Source organism: Struthio camelus, chromosome 3 (genome assembly GCF_040807025.1).
Source record: "Struthio camelus isolate bStrCam1 chromosome 3, bStrCam1.hap1, whole genome shotgun sequence".
Taxonomy (NCBI): Eukaryota; Metazoa; Chordata; class Aves; order Struthioniformes; family Struthionidae; genus Struthio; species Struthio camelus.
In genome coordinates this window covers 3,446,616-3,469,146 of record NC_090944.1, presented here as the reverse complement: position 1 = coordinate 3,469,146, position 22,531 = coordinate 3,446,616, and the positions used below count along the sequence as shown (strand labels likewise).

Genomic DNA, 22,531 nt, shown 5'->3' with positions numbered 1-22,531 from the left:
TGCCCCCTTCCAAGCCACTAGAAACATACATCCTTCCTTTGGTGGTTAACCTCTGGAAACGCAAAGCCAGGTGCTCTCAACTGAGAGATGGAGCAGATCCACTGCTGACAGGAGATCACGCAGCAAAGAGCTCATCTGGGGACACGCATGGCTTGTGCCAATGAAGTAGCCATCACCTTCTTCCTAAACTGAGAGCCTCGGATGCTCTGTCAAACGTTAGCATGGAAAGAGGGGGTAAACAGCCTGCTTTTGGCCTTGGCTCCTGCAGTCTCTGCCGGGCATGTTTCAAAACCAACCTCCTCAGAAAACCACCAACCTATTGTGACCTCAGAGTTGATGGGTTTGTCACCAATCTTCCTGTCCATCACGGTAGCTTCCAGGAAGGCTCCAAAGAGGAAGAACTCCTCCATTTTCCCAGGACAGTTCTGCAGGAAAAAAACAGGCAAGTAGGATACAAGGTTAAGGTCAGCTGGATGGACCCTTAGGAGAACAAGCCACAGGGCAGGGGGTCCCAGAAGGCCACATTCGGCACCTTGAACACCTACACAGGCTCTATGAAGGGGACGTGCCACTGTCTAGGTTTTCATGGAGACTATGAGGGTTTTCTCTCCCTCTGCTCAAGCCTTCTAAGAGATAGGTGTCTGGCTGAACTCGGTGTCTAGGCTCACTGCATGTTCCTTTTGAATGACCATAAAACCTGAAAAATCTTTGCAAGATTTGTTGTTGTGCTGGGGGATCCAGTGCTTGTAGTGCAACACCAAATAAAATCCTCAGTCTATGAGACCAGACATAACTACCGAGGGGACTGAGCAAACTATCACTAACACCCAGCACTTGTCACTGGCAACCAAAGGGTCAGGGAAGACTCACATCAGCAACTCATCTCCAAGATCTCCACAGCAAGGCTTATCAAAAGCCTGGCCCGGAAAGAGATGCCTTCACCCAGACCCTCATTCAGATCTTGGTGCTCATCCATCAGGGTGTAGTTCCGAGTGGAGCCGTACATGTTCACCCAGGCACGGCCAAAGGTGGGCAGGAAGCCTGCAGGAGACCAGACACACACGTAGTGAAGGGGATGTGCAAGAAGGAGGGCATGGCTTTGTCTCAGGGCTCAAGCTGGCTCATGGAATGGCATCACTTCCCTGCTCTGGGTATTGTAGTACAGGATTGAGCATGCGTATGTGTGCGTGCGCGTGCACATGGAAAATACACACTTGCAACGACACATGGAGATGATTTTGTGGTGACAGCAGTGAGGGGGATTGTGCAGCTCACCACGCCAAAGACACACACAACTACTCCGTTGGGCAAGCCACCCAGCATGAGGCAACAGAGAGGAGAAACCCTCATTAGCCACCTTCGTAGAGCCCTCTCTGCTTTTACATTGGTCCTGTCCACATGTGCGCTAGTGCATTTGTGCATGTGTGTGCATTCGTGTGTGCATGTGTCTGTGTGAACATGAGAGCCTGTCAGATATTCATCCATTCATGGCCATGAATTTTCTGGAAGGGCCAGTTGTTCTTGGGTGTCTTTTCTTTCAAGTTTCTGACTGGAGGCATGTTATGGGACTTGGTTTTCAGGGAATGGGTGCCCAGTGATCTCAGAAAACCACTGCAGGGAATAAAGGTCTCTCCTACTGGCCACCAAGGAGCAGCTGTCTCCAGGGCTGGGGAAGGAGCCTGGGCTATTTTGCTAACTCTCTGCCAATGGGAAGTCTCTCTCTACCATGAAGAGGGTGTCTCAGTCCTCCCTTCATATTAGCTTTACCTTTGTCTCCTTCGTTAGAGACCTCCCGCCAATCAATGAAATGGGTCCCAATGGCCACATCATGGACTTTGTCAGAGTCTCGGACCTGGATCTTTATCCTCTTGCACAATGGGGGGAACATTCCTGTGAAGACTATTTGCTCATTCCAGAGGGGCTCGTAGCTGCTCTTCCGCACAGATGTCTTCCCCTGCCAAGTGGGAGGAGAAAGCACATGTTTCACAAGGGTCTGAGCCCACAAGCCACCCACCTTCTTTCAGACCTCAACTCCTCCCCTGCTAATGACCATGATAGCAACACGTGTTCTGCTCGGGACTTTCTTCTCCCAAATAGAGACTGCTGGAGACTGCAGACTGATGCAACCCCCTCGTAGTCTGGGCAAGAGAAGGGAACGTGGCACAGGACAAACAAGCAGCTTTGTCACACAGGTCAGCATCTACATGCCAGGACAGCTGAGATCATCCTTGGCCACGTAGTCCCAAACCTGCACAATGGCTAGCCCTGCTCACGTTATCATGTCACAATAGAATAGCAAGTAGCTCACCCACCTTCTGCCCTGCAAAGAACACCTCCACATCGGGGTCCACCAAGTCCTTGTTCTCCCCAATGAGAGCCTTCTTCACATTGGCCATGAGGCTGGTGTTCATACGGGGCAGTCCCTCAGCTCGATAGATCTTTAGGTAGAAACGAGCCCATTGCTGCTCCGGAGGGACCCCATCTGGAAGGAGGAGGTTCCTGCAGCATCAGAAAACAGGACTCAAAACAGCTCCTGGGCCTGGCAGGTTTGTCAGGAGAGACTTGCAGAAGAGGGAGAAGCTGCCCCACTTGTGGAGCACAGGCTGTGAGGAGGTGGAAAGGTAGCCATTTCTGCAGCCCTATATTTTATCATAGTCCTGTTCCTGCCCACCCTCCTGATTCAGGACGGGGAAGGGCGGTTTCATAAGGGAAACCTTATGGCAACACATTGAGGTGCCTCAGAGACAACCTGCATCTTTCTAAAGGGATACAATCATTATCAGCAGTGGAGCCGAGGGAGGGGAAGACTAATCTCTACCTAGTTTAGACATCTGCAGCAGCCCAGATGAATGGGATGTTAGAAGGGCCTTTACCTTTGGAAAAGGCCCTCATACCCTGCCAGGGTATAAGGAGAACTGGGGTGGTTATACTGGAAGGAAATTTGAGCTCCGTGAAATGGCTTCTCGTGGCAGGTCTTGCCTCTTCCCTCTTCCCCGAGAGCTACAGAGGATGCTGTGAACAACAGTTCTAAAGGAACTTTGTCCGCGATAAAGTGGGATAATAGCATGACTACAGCATGGAACAATAGTCCAAAAGAGTTCACATGCTGCTCTAAGCCCCTTGGTGCCCAGCAAGTCAAGAAGGCTGTACTAGCATTTTCATACTAGCGTGATAAGCTTAGTTGCTGACTACTTGGGCAGAGGCTGAGAGATGGACTTGCAAGTCTGTGATCGCACTTGGAGATATTTAATTGACTTGAAACACTCAGGGCTACAACTACGTTTTAAACTCGCTTGACTCTTCTTGCATGGCCTTTCAGATGCTCTGGGGAGTTGAAGAGCTCTGCCCACTCACATCACCTGGCAAACACTTACACAAACTGCTCCTCTCTGTCCTTGCACTGGGTAGGGAGACCTCAGCCATCATTTCCCATCTTCCCTTCAACCTCACTTCTGTGGCTCCCATTCAACGGCCAACTGGAGCAACAGCTAAAAAGCACGGACATTATGTTGGTTCACATCAGGCTGGTGCTGGTATGCAGAAGTGAACAACCAGCAGCAGAGGGTCTGAACTGATATAAAGGACTGGTCTGTAGTGATGTGACCAGGATTTGCATCAGTAATCTAGCAACTCTTCTCTTTCCAAGAAACAATCTAGTTGGCACTTCTGATTGCAGTGCACAAGTTAAGCATGCCTATTAGAGGGGCTGTCAGCCTAATTGGGAAGGGGTGCTGTCCTTACTGAATAATCCAAAATAAAGTGACACAAAAAGCTCATAGCTCATTCCCAAGGAAGGATACAGGAAACTGGCTCCACGAATCCTTACCCCTCAATATCATCCTCATCTGTCTCATTGGCTTTGTGTGGTGTCTTGATGTTGTCCCCTTTCCCTACCACAACAACGTCACACTTCAGATAACCTTTAAGTCCAGCAGTGAGATCCTCAGGGTCAGAAAGGATGGCCCATTTGTGATAGAACTGGTGCTCTGAAAGCCATGGAACAAGACAGACATTTATCACAATTACAGGAATTACTGTGAGCACTGGGCATGTCTGTCCACTTGACTGCAGAAGCCTGCATGCATGCCTAAGAGACATCTTCAGGTGTGAGGAATTCCAGACAGAACCCCCTGAAAATCCATTGGGAGAATCTGCCTCATGTTGAAGACAGAGAAGCAATGGGATAAACTGCCTGTAGAGGTGTGGAGTTTCCATCACTGGACATTTTTAAGGCCTGGTGCCTCTTAGATGGGCGAGAAAGATCTCATCCTTCTGTGGAGTGCATCAGAGGAGACGCTCTCTTAAGGTACCTTCCAGCATCATTTGCTGAGCACCCCTGAAACGGAAACTTAGCTCTCAGGACTCTTCAGAGGGGCAGAGTGCTACAAAAAGGCCTGATGCATAAGCTAAGATAAAATCCCAGTGATTCTGGATGTCTCTTCTCTAAAGGGAAGTTTCAGGTGTTCCTTACGCTGGCATGCTGCAAGCCCTGGGCCCTCCAAGGAGCCATGCTCTTCTGTACAGAACAGGCATTTCTTAGTCTCCTCTCCTGCAGACGGGTTTGCTTCATCAGTCTGCCAGACACGTTCAAGATGATTCACTGATTCAGTGACTTTTCAGGCAGAAGCTCAGTGGGGAGCCTGTCACGGAGTAGGGCTGATCCTTCCCAAGAGCAAGGGTATGGACTGAATGACCTCTCCAGGGACCCTTCTGGACCTCCTTTATACTAATCCCAACCATGCCTGCTTTCGCTGCGCACAGCGAGTGCAGGATGCTGAAAGCTTCCACATTTCTTTTATGGTTCTATAAAACAGGCTTCCCTGAAACAGAGGTCCTCTAAACAAAGCCCACGATAGCACAGTGGATTTTAATAGCACTCATCGGGCCCCTCTGTGCTAAGTCAAGGCAGGCTGTAGCATCAGTGAGCAACATGACATTCTCACAGAAGCTCTAATTAACCTCTCTTTCTTTGCACACTGGGCATCTTCCTGTCTTGGTCTAAAGGCCAGCCACACAGGGCTAGACCTTCAGCTCTCGGAAAGGTCAACATCTTGCCTAAGCAAGCTAATCTAAGCTTCTTAGGAGGTCAGTGGAGAGAGAATGGCACATCTGAGGACAATTCTACCTGCGTGCATTATGCCTTATCCTAGAATGGGATATACCATCTTCTGGAGAGGCTGAGGGCTCTTTTCGGACTGCAGAAGGAGCCTAGATGACATGCTTGCACCTGGGATACTAAAATTAAGTTGACTAAGTGTTGCCAAAGGAAACTAGTGACTGCCTGGCTACCTTGCCAAGACATTTGTTTGATGGTGAAGGTAGGCATCTATATGACCCCTTGCAAATTGTGGTGACATACCAGGCTGGGTGTAAACAGTTCCAACATCCACCTTGAAGGAGCCTACCAAAGTCCCACTGCGCAAGAGATTTTTTGAGTGGATCACCTGAAAAGCGAGGGAGAACAACAAGTCAGAGCTTTTTCTGTGCCCAGCCATGCTGGGAGGGGTAGGGCTGTTTCTAATGTTTGACACTGAACCCTTCTAAAGGATTTGATGCATCTTGCTTAGTCCGGGCAGGAGATATAATCACTCTATGAAGCACAGTGTGGTTGGCAGCTCTTGTTTAGCAGTCTTGCAAGCAAGTGTACACTTGGATTCAACAGAAAAAAAAAGTAAAAAAAAAAACCATCTTTGAAACAAGATGCAGTGTTCCAGCTACTATGGCACCAAACACTGAGACATTCTCCTCAAGGAAGTGTCCCAAAGATGCTTGAAATCTATGCTTTAATTCCCTTCCTGGGAGAAATTACACAGCCAGACTATGCATGGGATAGATGTGGATGCTCCTAGCCAGCCTGCTTTGATCTGTGAATCTATGAATCTCCTTCCTAGTCTTCCTTTGCGGCTCTGGGGAGAGCTGGAGCCTCTGTTTTGCTCTCATTATTTACAACTCTGAATTTCCTCAAGAGCTGTACCCACCCTCATGCTTCAGGGAATCCACTGGCAGCCTCAGGAAGCTCTTGCTTCTCCCCAAGCCTAAAGAGACATCCTGAGACAGGCTTAGTTTTGCCTAGCTAGGAAATACCAGAGAGCAGCCACAGAGGGAACACGAGTGGAGGGGTGTGTGGCTGCAGCAATAAGGACACTGACAGAGGGATTGGGGGGGTCTGCAAAGGAGGTGAGGCTCGTAGGACATGAGGGCTCAGAGAGAGGGACTGAGCACCTCCGCTCCTGCCACAGGTCTCGCATCATCAAGGGTCTTAAATCCATCCCAACAAGTAAGTAAAATGGGTTGGTTTCCACCAAAGCCCACTGAAAAGGGCAACACAACCATGCTCACTTACGGACAGCTTGATGATCTTATCGAACACGACATCTGGGGGAACATGGAAATCAAAGACAAAGTACTGAAAGAGAAGGAGCATGCGTGAAAGCAGGGAAGCAGGCGTGGACTCCTCCTGAATTGAAGGACAACATTATGGTCCATATCCCACCAACAGAGACGTGTCTGGGCAGAGGAACAGCCTGCAGTTCACGTCACAGCTGCAGAGGGACCCACGTCAGCCCAACAACTGACAGCATCAGTGATCTGAGAAACTAAAATAAAGCATTAACTTCTTGGAAAGACTCAGAAAGTGGGCACAGGATCATTTAATTTGAAACTGATCAAGTAAGGGGTTTTGTTTTGCTTTGGTTCTTTGTCACCATTTTGTAAAATACCAGAGGGCCAAGGTTTCATCCCTCCTTCTGCATGGTTTGTGATTTCATCTTACTCCATCTTACTTACTAACAGAAGAAAAAGAAAAAAAAACAAAGTCAAATAAATGTAACTTGCTGTCAAACTGCAGTGTAGGCCTTGAGGAGCAACGAGCCTGGAGCAGCACCTCAGGAAAAATCCAGCTCACCTCATTGTAGGCAATTAGTCGAGTCCTTCATGGACGTGCATTTCTTTTCATCTCCAACCTCCACACAGGCCACGGGGTCCATGTTGAGCTCAACCAGCTGCCGTGACTCAATGACTATGATGCTGACCTGGGGAGAGAGATTCATGGACCTCCACCTCGGCTGCCCTAAACCGTGTCTCCACCTGGCTCTCCTCTCCAAGGTGCTTTCAGTGCCGGGGTGGCAGCTGGGTAGTCTCTCTTCATCACACAAAAGGGACAGGGCTGCTCCTACAAGCCTGAGAGAGCTGCGGCATGGCATGGGAGGTAGGAGCATCAGAGCAGCCCTGTCCGTTCAGATGGCTCTTCTGCTCCAAGAGCACGTAAGGCACAAAGCTGAACAGATTTAGCTAAGCTGCGGGAGCAGACACTCTGCTACTGATGCCCTAACTGGCTTAACTTGCTTCTGCTAAAAAATACAAGGGGTAAACCGCTCAGAAAAGGAAGCTGATAAAAGACAGCTGAGCTCTCTAAAGAAGAGGACAAGACTGCCTGGCATTGATTGCTGCACAAACTGACTTACTGCAGAGGAGCTGAGCTGCAAATGCAACCTCCTACCCCTCACCCAAAGCTGCACCAGCTTAACAAACCCAGCTCAAATCCCTTCCTCATTTCAAGGGCAGCAAGGTAGGTGCGAATACTCTCAGACTCCTTCTGAGGAGGTAAGCAGCTAAGGTCACTGCTCTGTTCCCTCACCATTCCCAATGAAAACCAGCCTTGTGATACTCCTGTTTGCACTGGCCAATTAACTGAACCTCTTGCTCTGTCTTGCACGTAATTCGTCTTGCACCTTCCTCCTTCTCCTTACATTCCGATTATACTATTCCCGAACCAGGGACACTCAGTCCTCGTCATCCTCGCAACTTGCTTTAGGCTTTTTATGCGTATAATTAAACCTCTTCCACATACTGCTCTACTGCATCTTCTGATGTCAACTGGTCTCTCGTGGGATTTAGAAGTGGACGCCGTATATGGTCTACAATAAACCTTTAACAACAAATCATTATTTGCATTGGTCCCAGACATCCCTAGGAACGTGCTACTGCACTAACACGCAAGGACAGAAAAGTAAACGGCTGCCGAATCAGCATGACTCAGGGAAAGCGAGAAGAGGAACAAGATAACAGCAACGGGGCACCAACCTACCAGAGGAAATCCAACGAGTACTGCCAGCCAGGCCTCGTCAATTGGGAATGCTAAAACAGGTACTGAAAGCCTTTGGAAATTAAGAGAACTGTGTTGGAGATTGCCTGCTTCAAACCCTGATTAAGCTGGGCTTTCTGGGCTTGTCACAATGGACAGCAAATCCAGTTAACTACTTGAGATATAGCTTATCACTCTAGCATTTAAACAGCAGCTTTTTGAAAGTCATCCTCCCACAGGAACAACACCTGAAACAGTCATTCACACATGAGCCAGCCTTCAGACTTAACAAACAAATTGTCAGTTGCTTTTGTGAGCGCAGTACATTGAAACCCGCGCTGGACTCACTCCCAACAACGCCATGCCAAGGTCCATAACCTGCTGCACGGGGAGGAGGCACAGCCTCGGTGGGACTCCAGCAAGCCTAGGCCTGCTCAAGTGACTGTCAGTCCTTCCTCCTGGTCCCAGAGCTGTCCCACAGGCCATCGGGGACAAAGGCTTCAACTAAGAGATTCAGCTCCTCAAGTAACTACTCTGCTGATAGTTGTGGTCCAAGAAAGTGTGAAAGAAAAGTTCTCAACTCGCCTCTTCCTCCCCTTAAACACTCCCTGTGAAATGGTCTCTCTCTGGGCTCTGAACCCCCCGAGCTGAAGTTGGGGGCACAGCGTTGTCACCTACCTGATAATCCATCGGCCTCCCAGCACTCGGCTCCATTTTGATATCAAGCTTGGACCTTCCAAAGGGCAGGAAAAAAGACCTCTGTCAAACAACAGAGGAACTCACTGCAGACTGTGACAGAGCATTTCCCAGGGTTACTCCTCGCAGTGCCAGCTCTCTTGGCATGAGAGGAATATAAACTCCAGGGGCTGTGAAATGCCACTGAACATTCTTTGTTCAAGCGTTTCTGAAAACAGTTGCATGGGGCAACGTGATTTCCAGCATAGCTCAGCTCAGGGAACACATGGCTCTGGGGAGCAGGCACGTCTGAGAGTTTGCCATCACCTCCTGGCTTGCACAAGCTCACATCTGGCCTTCACCTCTTGTTGGAGACACTGGTGGTTACAGCCGTGATGGAAGCCAAGGAGACTGTGTCTGGGTCCAGTCCACCTCCTAGTCTCATGGCTTTTCGGCCCAGGTCTTCTGCTTCCAAAACAGCAGGTTCCTCTGCATAAAGGCACACAGACAAAAGAATGTCTCTTGTTGTTTCCACTCGGTGGAAACCTCTCACTGTGCTGCTGCAATGCTATTCATGCAGGTCTCCATGCATCACAGAGAAGCAGTGAAAGGGCTAAATCACGCTTTTTGCTCTTACACTTGCAAGTAATCCTTAAAATAAGCCAGAAACTGCCCACCTGACTTCCAGGTTTCACCATGATCTCACAAAGCGGGTGAGATCTGGCAAAGCCTTCAGTGTAAGGCTCTCTCCATCTATCCCTGCTTCCCAGATTCCCCCATGCAGACCCTCTCTCCAGCCTTCACCCTGTCCACCAAATGCTCCCTGTCTAATCCCTGAGTTACCAACAGCATTGATGTGTGCCACTTACGGGGCGCAGCCGGGGGGGGTCTCATCCGTAAGTGGATGGGACCAGGGGCTTTCCTGGAACAGCAGTACTGGATCAGGGAACAACCTCCTCCCAGCACCTACCTTGCTTCCAATGATCATCCTTTGGTGGACGCATCTTGCCAAGCTTCATGGCTGAAAAAACTCCTTTCCCAGCTCTGGGAGAAGACGTTCTTTCTTCTGAAAGAACTCATTGTATCCTGTACTTTTAGTGGTGTTCTCTGTGACACAGGGGACAACAGGAGGTTTCACAGAATCACAGAATGGTTGAGGTTAGAAGAGGGACTGCTAACTTCCTCCCCCAGCTCCTTTATCTGGCAATACAAAGGGTCAACCACAGCACACCTTGCACAGGAGAGCTGACTGTCAGCCCAGGCCTCACAGAAAGGCCCCAGGCACTCCCTGCAGCCTGACACCTGCAGAGCTGCATCTGCTGTCTGAGGGTCTGTCTGGGTTGAAGCCTCACACACAGCTGAGGCAGCACCTCCAGCAGCCACTGGGGAATGTGCTCTGCAGCATGTCATGACCATGCCCCAGGGAAGGACACACCACTGCAGAAAAGGGAGAGGCACCTTCTTTGCCTGCTGCCCAAACTGCTGCCTCTGCCAGCCCCACTCTGGGAGCTGGGCTCTAGGCCTGGCTCTTATATAGGCCTCTGCCCAGCAGTGACTCACAAGGGTGCTTGACCCACCCAATCAGGAGCCACCTGAAACAAAAGCCCCAACTCCCTCTGACCAGGCCAGCCCAGAGAGCTCGTTAGCAGCAGCCCCACCTAGCTAGAACTTCCCAGGAGAAGTTAAGTCAAGGCCCCCTGCAGTAGTCCTTGCCTAGCTCTCCCTTCCTGCTAGCAGCAAGCACTGTCTAGTTCCTCGGGGGTCCCCAGAAAGCCTCCCCAACTTCCAACAAGGCCCACAAAAGGCCCAGGCAGAGCCCAGACACTGCTGCGCAAACTGCTGTGTCTGTTTGCTGCCTCTGTTTGCTGTGCTCTGCAGCTCATCACTGCACCATGACAAGAACAGGTGCGTTTTCACCAAAACAGAGCTGGCCATGCCCACCTCTCTGCCTCTGGGCTGCATCCTGCTCTGCCCCAGCCTGCGCCTCCCCCTGCTCCTGGGGCATCTGCCCAGGCCACAGGCACACACTAGTGCCCTCCCCATTCCAGCACCTGCCACAGGGGCAGACCTCTGCAGCCAAGGCCTCCCCTTAACCCTGCCTCCCGCCTCTCTGCCCAAAGCTCCCCGTCTGCCGGGGGGAAGCAAGGAGGCTGTGGCAACAAGAGCCACACAGAGAGTGAGGGAGGGCAGCTCCTCCGTGCCCTTTGGGGGAGCTGGTCTTGTCATAGGTTTGCTCAGGGGATCTGGGCCTTGTGTTGGGGGTTCTGGGCTTGTTGTGGGGGTGCTGAGGGTCACTGAACTTTGTGTTGGGAGTGCTGAGTGGATCTGCTTGTTGTGTTGGGGGTGCTAGGTTTGTTTTTGGGCTGCTCAGTAGAGCTGAGCCTTGTGTTGGGGGTGCTGGGGTTGTCATGGTGGTGCTTAGGGGATCTGGGCGTTGTGCAGGAGGTGCTGAGCCTTTTGTTGCGAGTGCTAGGCTTGTCGTGGGGGTGCAGAGGGGATCTGGACCTTTCTTATGGGGCTGCTGGGCTTGTTTTGGGGGATCTGGGCCTTGTGTTGGGGGTGCTGGGCTTGTGGTGGGAGTGCTGAGAGGATCTCGGCGTTGTGTTGGGGGTTCTGGGCTTGTTGCGGGGGTGCTGAGGGTCACTGAGGCTTGTGTTGGGAGTGGTGGGGTTGTTGTGGGGGTGCTGAGGAGATCTGGGCCTTGTGTTGAGAGTACTGAGGGGATGTGGGCCTTGTGTTGGGGGTGCTGGGCTTGTTGTGGGTCAGCTGAGGGGATCTGGGCGTTGTGTTTGGGGTGCTAGGCTTGTTTTCGGGCTGCTCAGTGGAGCTGAGCCTTGTTTTGGAGGTGCTGAGCCTTGTATTGGGAGTGCTGGGATTGTTGTGGGGGTGCTGACGGGATCTCGACCTTTCTTGTGCGGATCTTGAGGGGATGTGGGCCTTGTGTTGGGGGTGCTGGGCCATGTTTTGGGGTTGCTGAGGCGATTTGGGCGTTGTGTTGGGGGCACTGGGCTTGACGTGAGGGGTTGCGGAGGGGATCTGGATCTCTTTTTGGGAGTGCTGAACTTGTCATGGGGGTGCTGAGGGGATGTGGGCCTTGTGTTGAGCGTTCTGGGCTTGTTCTGGGAGTGCTGAGGGCATCTAGACCTTGTTTTGCAGGTGCTGAGGGGACCTGGTCCTAGTATTGTGGGTGCTGAGGGGATCTGGGCGTTGTGTTGGTGGTGCTGGGCTTATGGGGGTGCTGAGGGGTCTGGCCCTTGTGTTGGGGTTTCTGGGTTTCTCAGGGTACTGAAAGGGATCAGGGTCTTGTTTTGGGTTAGCTGGGCTTGGTAGGTTGCGGAGGGGATCTGGACATTGTTTTGGAGGTGCTGGGCTTGTCGTGGGGGTGCTGAGGGGATCTGGGCATTGTGTAGGTGGTGCGGGGCTTGTAGTGCGGGTGCAGAGGGGATCTGGGCCTTGTATTGGGGGGCTGGGCTTATGGGGGTGCGGAGGGGATCTTGGGCTTGTGTTGTGGGTGCTCGGCTTATGGGGGTGCTGAAGGGATCTGGGCGTACTGTTGTGGGTGCTGGGCTTGTTGTGGGGGTGCTGAGGGGATCTGGGCGTAGTGTTACAGGTGCTGGACTTGTTGTGGGGCTGCTGATTGGAACTGGGCATTGTGTTACGGGTGCTGGGCTTGTGGTGGGATTGCTGAGGGGATCTGGGCGTTGTTTTGGAGGTGCTGGGCTTGTCGTGGGGGTGCTGAGGGGACCTGTGCGTTGTGTTGGGGGAGCTCTGCTTGTTGTGGGGGTGCGGAGGGGATCTGGGTGTTGTGTTCGGGGTGCTGGGCTTTGTTTTGGGGGTGCTGAGGGGATCTGGGCATTGTTTTGGAGGTGCTGGGCTTGTGGTGGGGGTGCTGAGGGGATCTGGGTGGGCTGTGTGTTTGTTGTGTTGAGCTTGTGGGAGTGCAGAGGGGATCTGGGCCTTGTGTTGGAGGTGTCGGGTCTGTCATAGGGATACTGAGGGGTCTGGGCCTTGTCTTGGGGTGCTGAGTGGATTTGGGCTGCGTGTTTGTTTTGTGTTGAGCTTGTGGGAGTGCTGAGGGGATCTGGGGCTTGTCATAGGGTTGCTGAGGGGATCTGGGCGTTGTGTTGGAAGTGTTGGGCTTGTCATAGGGGTACTGAGGGGTCTGGGCCTTGTCTTGGGGGTGCTGGGCCATGTGATGGGGGTGCTGAGGGGATCTGGGCTGTGTGTTTGTTGTGTTGAGCTTGTGGGAGGGCTGAGGGCATCTGGGGCTTGCTGTGGGGGTGCAGAGGGGATCTGGGCGTTGTGTTGGGAGTGCTGGGCTTGTCATGCAGGGTGCTGAGGGGATCTGGGCCTTGTATTGGGGAGAGCTGGGCTTGGCGTGGGGGCTCTGATGAAAGCTAGGTCTTGTTTTCAGGGTGCTGGGCCTTCCTTTGGGAGTGCTGAGGGGATCAGGGCCTTGTGTTGGGGGTGCTGGGCCTTGTGTTGGGGGTGCGGAGGGGAGCTGGGTCGTGTGTTTGTGGTGTTGGGCTTGTGGGAGTGCTGAGGGCATCTGGGGCTTGTTCTGGAGGTGTTGGGCTTGTGTTGCGGGTGCTGGGCTTTCTGTGGGGGTGCAGAGCGGAGCTGGGCGTTGTGTTGGAGTTGCTGGGCCTTGTTGTGGGGTTGCTAAGGGGATCTGGGCTTGTTTTCGAGGTGCTGGGCTTGTGTTGCGGGGGCTGGCCTTGTTTTGGGGGTGCAGAGGGGATCTGGGTGTTGTGTTGGGGGTGCTGGTCTTGTCATGAGGGTATTGACCGGGATCTGGGTGTGGTGTTGGGGGTGCTGGGCTTGTTGTGGGGGTGCTGAGGGTATTTGGACATTGTTTTCGAGGTGCTGGGCTTGTGGTGGGTGTGCAGAGGGGATCTGGGCTGTGTGTTTGTTGTTTTGGGCTTGCGGGAGTGCTGAGGGGATTGGGGCCTTGTGTTGGGGGTGCTGGGCATTCTGTGCGAGTGCGGTGGGGATCTGGGGCTTCTATTGGAGATGCTGGGCTTGTGGTGGGGGTGCAGAGGGGATCTGGGGCTTGTTTTCGAGGTGCTGGGCTTTGTTGTGGGGGTGCTGAGGGGATCTGGGCCTTGTGTTGGGGGTGCTGGACTTGTCATACTGGTGCTGAGGGGATCTGGGCTTGTGTTGGGGGTGCTGGGCGTGTTGTGCGAGTGCGGAGGGGATCTGGGGATTGTATTGGAGGTGTTGGGTTTGTTATGGGGCTGCTGAGGGGATCGGGGCCTTGTGTTGGGGGTGCTGGGCCTTGTTTTGGGAGTGCAGAGGGGATCTGGGCCTTGTGTTGGGGGTGCTGAGTGGATTTGGGCTGTGTGTTTGTTGTGTTGGGCTTGTGGGAGTGCTGAGGGGATCATGGGCTTGTGTTGGAGGTGCTGGGCTTTTTGTGGGGTGCTGAGGGGAGTTGGGCATTGTGTTGGAGGTGTTAGGCTTGTCATAGGGGTGCTGAGGGGATCTGGGCGTTGTGTTGGGAGTGCTGGGCTTGTGGTGGGGGTGCTGAGGGGATCTGGACTTTGTTATCGAGGTGCTGGGCCTTTTTTCCATGGTGCAGAGGAAATCTGGGCATTGTGTTGGGGGTGCTGGGCTTGTGGTGGGGGTGCTGAGGAGAGCTAGGTCTTGCACTGAGGGTGCTGGGCTTGTTGTGGGAGTGCTGGGCCTTGTTTTGGGAGTGCAGATGGGATCAGGGCCTTGTTTTGGGGGTGCGGAGGGGATCTGGGCCGTGTGTTTGTTGTGTTGGGCTTGGGGGAGTGCTGAGGGGAACTGGGGCTTGTTTTTGGGGTGCTGGGCTTGTGATGCAGGGTGCTGAGGGGATCTGGGCCTTGTGTTGGGGGTGCTGGGCGTGTTGTGCGAGTGCGGAGGGGATCTGGGCCTTGTATTGGGGAGAGCTGGGCTTGTCGTGGACGTGCTGACGGGATCTGGGCATTGTGGTGGAGGTGCTGGGCTTGTCGTAGGGGTACTGAGGGGTCTGGGCCTTGTCTTGGGAGTGCTGGGCCTTGTGTTGGGGGTGCTGAGGGGATGTGGGCCTTGTGTCGGGGGAGCTGGTCTTGTAAGGGGTTTGCTGAGGGGATGTGGGCCTTGTTTTGGGGTTGCTGAGGGGATCTGGGGCATTGTGTTGGGGGTGCTGGGCTTGTGGTAGGGGTGCTGAGGGGATCTGGGCATTGTGGTGGGGGTGCTGAGGAGAGCTAGGTCTTGCACTGGGGGTGCTGGGCTTGTTGTGGGAGTGTTGGGCTAGTGCTGGGTGTGCAGAGGGGATCCTGGTGTTGTGTTACGGGTGCTGGGCTTGTGGTCGGGCTGCTGATGGGATGTGGGCCTTGTGTTGGGGGAGCTGGTCTTGTAATGGGTTTGCTGAGGGGATGTGGGCCTTGTTTTCAGGTTGCTGAGGGGATCTGGGGCGTTGTGTTGGGGGTGCTGGGCGTTGTTTTTGGAGTGCTGGGCTTTTGGTGGGGATGCTGAGATGATTCAGGCCGTGTTTTTGTTGTCTTGGGCGTGTGGGAGTGCCTAGAGGATCTGGGCTGTGTGTCGGGGGTGCTGAGGGGATCTGGGGATTGTTTTCGAGGTGCTGGGCTTGTGTTGTGGGTGCTGGCCTTGTTTTAGGGGTGCTGAGGGGATCTGGGCTTGTTGTGGGGGTCCTGAGGGGATCTGGGGCTTGTTTTCGAGGTGCTGGGTTTGTGTTGCGCGTGCTGGCCTTGTTTTTGGGGTGCTGAGGGGATCTGGACCGTCTTGTGGGGGTGTTGAGGGAATATGGGGCTTGTTTTCGTGGTGCTGGGCTTGTCATGCAGGCTGCTGGGCTTTTTGTGGAAGTGCAGAGGCGAGCTGGGCGTTGTGTTGGAGTTGCTGGGCCTTGTTTTGGGGGTGCTGAGGGGATCTGGGCCTTGTGTTGTGGCTGCTGGACCTGTCATAGTGGTGCTGAGGGGATCTGGTCCTTGTGTTGGGGGTGCTGGGCGTGTTGTGCGAGTGCGGAGGGGATCTGGGGCTTGTATTGGAGGTGTTGGGCCTGTTATGGGTGTGCAGAGGGGTCTGGGCTGTGTGTTTGTTGTTTTGGGCTTGTGGGAGTGTTGAGGGGATCTGGGCTTGTTTTGGAGGTGATGGGCTTGTGTTGCGGGGGCTGGGCTTTTTTTGGGGGGTGCAGAGGGGAGCTGGGCATTGTGTTGGAGGTGCTGGGCCTTGTGTCGGGGGATCTGGGTGTTGTGTTGGGGGTGCTAGGCTTGTTTTCGGGCTGCTCAGTGGAGCTGACTGTTGTGTTGGGGGTGCTATTCTTGTCATGAGGGTACTGAACGGGATCTGGGCATTGTGTTTGGGGTGCTGGACTTGTGGTGGGGGTGCAGAGGGGATCTGGGCATTGTTTTGGAGGTGCTGGCCTTGTGGTGGGAGTGCCTAGGGGATCTGGGCTGTGTGTTGGGGGTTGCTCATGGGATCTGGGCGTTGTGGTGGGGCTGCTGAGGGGATCTGGGGCTTGTTTTCGAGGTGCTGGGCTTGTCATGCAGGCTGCTGGGCTTTTTGTAGAAGTGCAGAGGGGAGCTGGGTGTTGTGTTGGAGCTGCTGGGCCTTGTTTTGGGGGTGCTGAGGGGATCTGGGCCTTTTTTTGTGGTTGCTGAGGGGATCGGGGCGTTGTGTTGGGGGTGCTGGGCTTGTGGTAGGGGTGCTGAGGGGATCAGGGCATTGCGTTGGGGGTGCAGGGCTTGTGGTGGGGTTGCTGAGGGGATCGGGACGTTGTTTTCGAGGTGCTGGGCTTGTAGTGGGGGTGCTGAGGGGATCTGGCCTTGTTTTCGACGTGCTGGGCCTTTTTTTCCGAGGTGTAGAGGAGATCTGGGCGTTGTGTTGGGGGTGCTGGGCTTGTGGTGGGGGTGCTGAGGAGAGCTAGGTCTTGCACTGGGGGTGCTGGGCTTGTGGTGGGAGTGCTGGGCCTTGTTTTGGGAGTGCAGATGGGATCAGGGCCTTGTTTTGGGGGTGCGGAGGGGATCTGGGCCGTGTGTTTGTTGTGTGGGGCGTGTGGGAGTGCTGAGGGGATCTGGGGCTTGTTTTGGGGGTGCTGGGCTTGTGATGGAGGATGCTGAGGGGATCTGGGGCTTGTGTTGGGTGCGCTGGGCTTGTCGTGGACGTGCTGACGGGATCTGGGCATGGTGGAGGAGGTGCTGGGCTTGTCATGGGGGTGCAGAGGGGATATGGGCATTGTGTTGGAGGTGCTGGGCCTTGTTTTTGGGGATCTGGGTGTTGTGTTGGGGGTGCTAGGCTTGTTTTCGGGCTGCTCAGTGGAGCTGGGTGTTGTGTTGGGGGTGCTAGTCTTGTCATGAGGGTACTGAACGGGATCTGGGCGTAGTGTTGGGGGTGCTGGGCTTGTTGTGGCTGTGCTTAGGGGGTCTGGGCTTTGTTTTCGAGGTGCTGGGCTTTGTTTTGGGGGTGCAGAGGGGATCTGGGGCTTGTTTTGGGGGTGCTGGGCTTGTCATAGTGGTGCTGAGGGGATCTGGGGCTTGTTTTAGGGGTGCTGGGCCTTTTTTCCGTGGTGCAGAGGAGATCTGGGCATTGTGTTGGGGGTGCTGGGCTTGTGGTGGGGGTGCAGAGGGGATCTGGGCTTTGTGTTGGGGGTGCTCAGGAGATCGGGGCCTTGTATTGGGGGTAGTGAGGGGATCAGGGGCTTGTTTTCGAGGTGCTGGATGTGTTTTGGGAGTGCAGAGGGGATCAGGGCCTTGTGGTGGGGGTGCTGAGGGGATCTGGGCGTTGTGTTGGGGGTGCTGGGCTTGTGGTGGGGGTGCTGAGGGGAGCTAGGTCTTGCACTGGGGGTGCTGGGCTTGTTGTGGGAGTGCTGGGCCTTGTTTTGGGAGTGCAGATGGGATCAGGGCCTTGTTTTGGGGGTGCGGAGGGGATCTGGGCCGTGTGTTTGTTGTGTGGGGTGTGTGGGAGTGCTGAGGGGATCTGGGCCTTGTTTTTGGGGTGCTGGGCTTGTGATGGAGGATGCTGAGGGGATCTGGGCCTTGTGTTGGGTGCGCTGGGCTTGTCGTGGACGTGCTGACGGGATCTGGACATTGTGGTGTTGTTGCTGGGCTTGTTATGGGGGTGAAGAGGGGATCTGGGCTGTGTGTTTGTCGTGTTGGGCTTGGGGAAGTGCAGAGGGGATCTGAGCTTGCCAAGGGGGTGCTGAGGGGATCCGGACCTTCTTGTTGTGGTGTTGAGGAAATATGGGGCTTGTTTTCGAGGTGCTGGATGTGTTTTGGGAGTGCAGAGGGGATCAGGGCCTTGTGGTGGGGTTGCTGAGGGGATCTGGGCGTTGTGTTGGGGGTGCTGGGCTTGTGGTGGGGGTACAGAGGGGAGCTAGGTCTTGCACTGGGGGTGCTGGGCTTGTTGTGGGAGTGCTGGGCTAGTGGTGGGTGTGCAGAGGGGATCTGGGTCTTGTTGTGGGGGTGTCGGGCTTGTCATCGGGGTACTGAGGTGTCTGGGCCTTGTCTTGGGAGTACTGGGCCTTGTGTTGGGGGTGAAGAGGAGATCTGGGCTGTGTGTTTGTTGTGTTGGGCTTGTGGGAGTGCTGAGGGGATGATGGGCTTGTTTTGGGGGTCCTGGGCTTGTGGTGGGGGTGCTGAGGGGATCTGGGCTTGTTTTCGAGGTGCTGGGCTTGTCATGCAGGGTGCTAGCCTTGTTTTGGGGGTGCAGAGGGGAGCTGGGCATTGTGTTGGAGGTGCTGGGCCTAGTTTTGGGGGATCTGGGTGTTGTGTTGGGGGTGCTAGTCTTGTCATGAGGGTACTGAAGGGGATCTGGGCGTTGTGTTGGGGGTGCAGGGCTTGTGGTGGGGGTGCTGAGGGGATCTGGGCGTTGTGTTGGGGGTGCTGGGCTTGTGGTGGGGGTGCTGAGGAGAGCTAGGTCTTGCACTGAGGGTATCTGGGCATTGTGTTAGGGGTGCTGGGCTTTGTTTTGGGAGTGCAGAGGGGATCAGGGCCTTGTTTTGGGGTGTGCGGAGGGGATCTGGGCGTTGTGTTTGTTGTGTTGAGCTTGTGGGAGTGCTGAGGGGATCTGGGGCTTGTTGTGGGGGTGCTGAGGGGATCAGGGCATGGTGTCAGAGGTGCTGGGCTTGTCGTAGGGGTACTGAGGGGTCTGGGACTTGTATTGGGAGTGGTGGGCCTTGTGTTGGGGGTGCTGAGGGGATGTGGGCCTTGTGTCGGGGGAGCTGGTCTTGTAATGGGTTTGCTGAGGGGATGTGGGCCTTGTTTTGGGGTTGCTGAGGGGATCTGGGGCATTGTGTTGGGGGTGCAGGGCTTGTGGTAGGGGTGCTGAGGAGATCGGGGCATTGTGTTGGGGGTGCAGGGCTTGTTGTAGGGGTGCTGAGGGGATCTGGGCATTGCGTTGGGGGTGCAGAGGGGATCTGGGCGTTGTGGTGGGGCTGCTGAGGTGATCTGGGGCATTGTTTTGGAGGTGCGGGGCTTGTAGTGGGGGTGCTGAGGGGATCTGGCCATGTTTTCGAGGTGCTGGGCTTGTCATGCAGGGTGCTAGCCTTGTTTTGGGGGTGCAGAGGGGATCTGGGCGTTGTGTTGGGGGTGCTGGGCTTGTGGTGGGGGTGCTGAGGGGATCTGGGCATTGTTTTTGAAGTGCTGGGCTTTGTTGTGGGGGTGCAGAGGGGATCTGGGCCTTGTGTCGGGGGAGCTGGTCTTGTAATGGGTTTGCTGAGGGGATCTGGGCCTTGTTTTGGGGTTGCTGAGGGGATCGGGGCATTGTGTTGGGGGTGCAGGGCTTGTGGTAGGGGTGCTGAGGGGTTCTGGGCATTGCGTTGGGGGTGCAGGGCTTGTGGTGGGGCTGCTGAGGTGATCGGGGCATTGTTTTGGAGGTGCGGGGCTTGTAGTGGGGGTGCTGAGGGGATCTGGCCATGTTTTCGAGGTGCTGGGCCTTTTTTTCCGTGGTGCAGAGGAAATCTGGGCATTGTGTTGGGGGTGCTGGGCTTGTGGTGGGAGTGCAGAGGGCATCTGGGCATTGTGTTCGGGGTTCCGGGCTTGTGGTGGGGGTGCAGAGGGGATTTGGGCGTTGTGGTGGGGGTGCTCAGGAGATCGGGGCCTTGTATTGGGGGTAGTTAGGGGATCAGGGGCTTGTTTTCGAGGTGCTGGATGTGTTTTGGGAGTGCAGAGGGGATCAGGGCCTTGTGGTGGGGGTGCTGAGGGGATCTGGGCGTTGTGTTGGGGGTGCTGGGCTTGTGGTGGGGGTGCTGAGGGGAGCTAGGTCTTGCACTGGGGGTGCTGGGCTTGTTGTGGGCAGTGCTGGGCTAGTGGTGGGTGTGCAGAGGGGATCTGGGTCTTGTTGTGGGGGTGTTGGGCTTGTCATGGGGGTACTGAGGGGTCTGGGCCTTGTCTTGGGAGTACTGGGCCTTGTGTTGGGGGTGCAGAGGAGATCTGGGCCGTGTGTTTGTTGTGTTGGGCTTGTGGGAGTGCTGAGGGGATGATGGGCTTGTTTTGGGGGTGCTGGGCTTGTGGTGGGGGTGCTGAGGGGATCTGGGCTTGTTTTCGAGGTGCTGGGCTTGTCATGCAGGGTGCTAGCCTTGTTTTGGGGGTGCAGAGGGGAGCTGGGCATTGTGTTGGAGGTGCTGGGCCTTGTTTTGGGGGATCTGGGTGTTGTGTTGGGGGTGCTAGGCTTGTTTTCGGGCTGTTCAGTGGAGCTGGGTGTTGTGTTGGGGGTGCTAGTCTTGTCATGAGGGTACTGAAGGGGATCTGGGCGTTGTGTTGGGGGTGCTGGGCTTGTGGTGGGGGTGCTGAGGGGATCTGGGAGTTGTGTTGGGGGTGCTGGGCTTTGTTGTGGGGGTGCTTAGAGGATCTGGGCATTGTTTTTGAAGTGCTGGGCTTTGTTGTGGGGGTGCCGAGGGGATCTGGGCATTGTGTTGGGGGTGCTGGACTTGTCATAGTGGTGCTGAGGGGATCTGGGCTTTTGTTAGGGGTGCGGGGCGTGTTCTGCCAGTGCGGAGGGGATCTGGGGCTTGTATTGGAGGTGTTGGGCCTGTTATGGGGGTGCAGAGGGGATCTGGGCTGTGTGTTTGTTGTGTTGGGCTTGTGGGAGTGCAGAGGGGATCTGGGCTTGTCATGGGGGTGCTGAGGGGATCTGGACCTTCTTGTGGGGGTGCTGAGGGAATATGGGGCTTGTTTTGAGGTGCTGGGCTTGTCATGCAGGCTGCTGGGCTTTTTGTGGAAGTGCAGAGGGGAGCTGGGCATTGTGTTGGAGGTGCTGGGCCTTGTTTTGGGGGATCTGGGTGTTGTGTTGGGGGTGCTAGGCTTGTTTTCGGGCTGCTCAGTGGAGCTGGGTGTTGTGTTGGGGGTGCTAGTCTTGTCATGAGGGTACTGAAGGGGATCTGGGCGTTGTGTTGGGGGTGCAGGGCTTGTGGTGCGGCTGCTGAGGTGATCGGGGCATTGTTTTGGAGGTGCGGGGCTTGTAGTGGCGGTGCTGAGGGGATCTGGCCATGTTTTTGAGGTGCTGGGCCTTTTTTTCCGAGGTGCAGAGGAAATCTGGGCAATGTGTTGGGGGTGCTGGGCTTCTGGTGGGGGTGCTGAGGGGATCTGGGCATTGTTTTTGAAGTGCTGGGCTTTGTTGTGGGGGTGCAGAGGGGATCTGGGCCTTGTTTTGGGGTTGCTGAGGGGATCGGGGCATTGTGTTGGGGGTGCTGGGCTTGTGGTGGGGGTGCAGAGGGGATCTGGGCATTGTTTTTGAGGTGCTGGACTTGTCATAGTGGTGCTGAGGGGATCTGGGCTTGTGTTAGGGGTGCGGGGCGTGTTGTGCGAGTGCGGAGGGGATCTGGGGCTTGTATTGGAGGTGTTGGGCCTGTTATGGGGGTGCAGAGGGGATCTGGGCTGTGTGTTTGTTGTGTTGAGCTTGTGGGAGTGTTGAGGGGATCTGGGCTTGTTTTTGAGGTGATGGGCTTGTGTTGCGGGGGCTGGGCTTTTTTTGGGGGTGCAGAGGGGAGCTGGGCATTGTGTTGGAGGTGCTGGGCCTTGTGTCGGGGGATCTGGGTGTTGTGTTGGGGGTGCTAGGCTTGTTTTCGGGCTGCTCAGTGGAGCTGACTGTTGTGTTGGGGGTGCTGGTCTTGTCATGAGGGTACTGAACGGGATCGGGGCGTTGTGTTGGGGGTGCTGGGCTTGTTGTGGGGGTGCTGAGGGTATGTGGGCATTGTTTTGGAGGTGCTGGCCTTGTGGTGGGAGTGCCTAGGGGATCTGGGCTGTGTGTTGGGGGTTGCTCATGGGATCTGGGCGTTGTGGTGGGGCTGCTGAGGGGATCTGGGCCTTGTTTTCGAGGTGCTGGGCTTGTCATGCAGGCTGCTGGGCTTTTTGTAGAAGTGCACAGGGGAGCTGGGCGTTGTGTTGGAGCTGCTGGGCCTTGTTTTGGGGGTGCTGAGGGGATCTGGGCCTTGTTTTGGGGTTGCTGAGGGGATCGGGGCATTGTGTTGGGGGTGCTGGGCTTGGGGTCGGGGTGCTGAGGGGATCTGGGGCTTGTGTTGGGGGTGCTCAGGAGATCGGGGCCTTGTACTGGGGGTACTGAGGGGATCAGGGGCTTGTTTTCAAGGTGCTGGATGTATTTTTGGAGTGCAGAGGGGATCAGGGCCTTGTGGTGGGGGTGCTGAGGGGATCTGGGCGTTGTGTTGGGGGTGCTGGGCTTGTGGTGGGGGTGCTGAGGAGAGCTAGGTCTTGCACTGGGGGTGCTGGGCTTGTTGTGGGAGTGCTGAGGAGAGCTAGGTCTTGCACTGGGGGTGCTGGGCTTGTTGTGGGAGTGCTGGGCCTTGTTTTGGGAGTGCAG

The 22,531-nt window shown here is 55.1% G+C and overlaps 1 protein-coding gene across 1 annotated transcript in view; it reads right to left on the bottom strand.

Annotated features, from left to right (window-relative positions):
* LOC138066507 (otoferlin-like) overlaps positions 1-22,531 on the bottom strand; it is a 106,897-nt gene that overhangs the window by 34,923 nt on the left and 49,443 nt on the right. Inside the window, 12 exon segments of the mRNA XM_068936376.1 lie at positions 317-469; positions 880-1,041; positions 1,768-1,954; positions 2,313-2,499; positions 3,827-3,986; positions 5,360-5,444; positions 6,344-6,406; positions 6,905-6,914; positions 6,916-7,031; positions 8,762-8,816; positions 9,121-9,247; positions 9,729-9,824. Of these exon segments, the coding sequence (XP_068792477.1) occupies positions 317-469; positions 880-1,041; positions 1,768-1,954; positions 2,313-2,499; positions 3,827-3,986; positions 5,360-5,444; positions 6,344-6,406; positions 6,905-6,914; positions 6,916-7,031; positions 8,762-8,816; positions 9,121-9,247; positions 9,729-9,824 (1,401 nt within the window).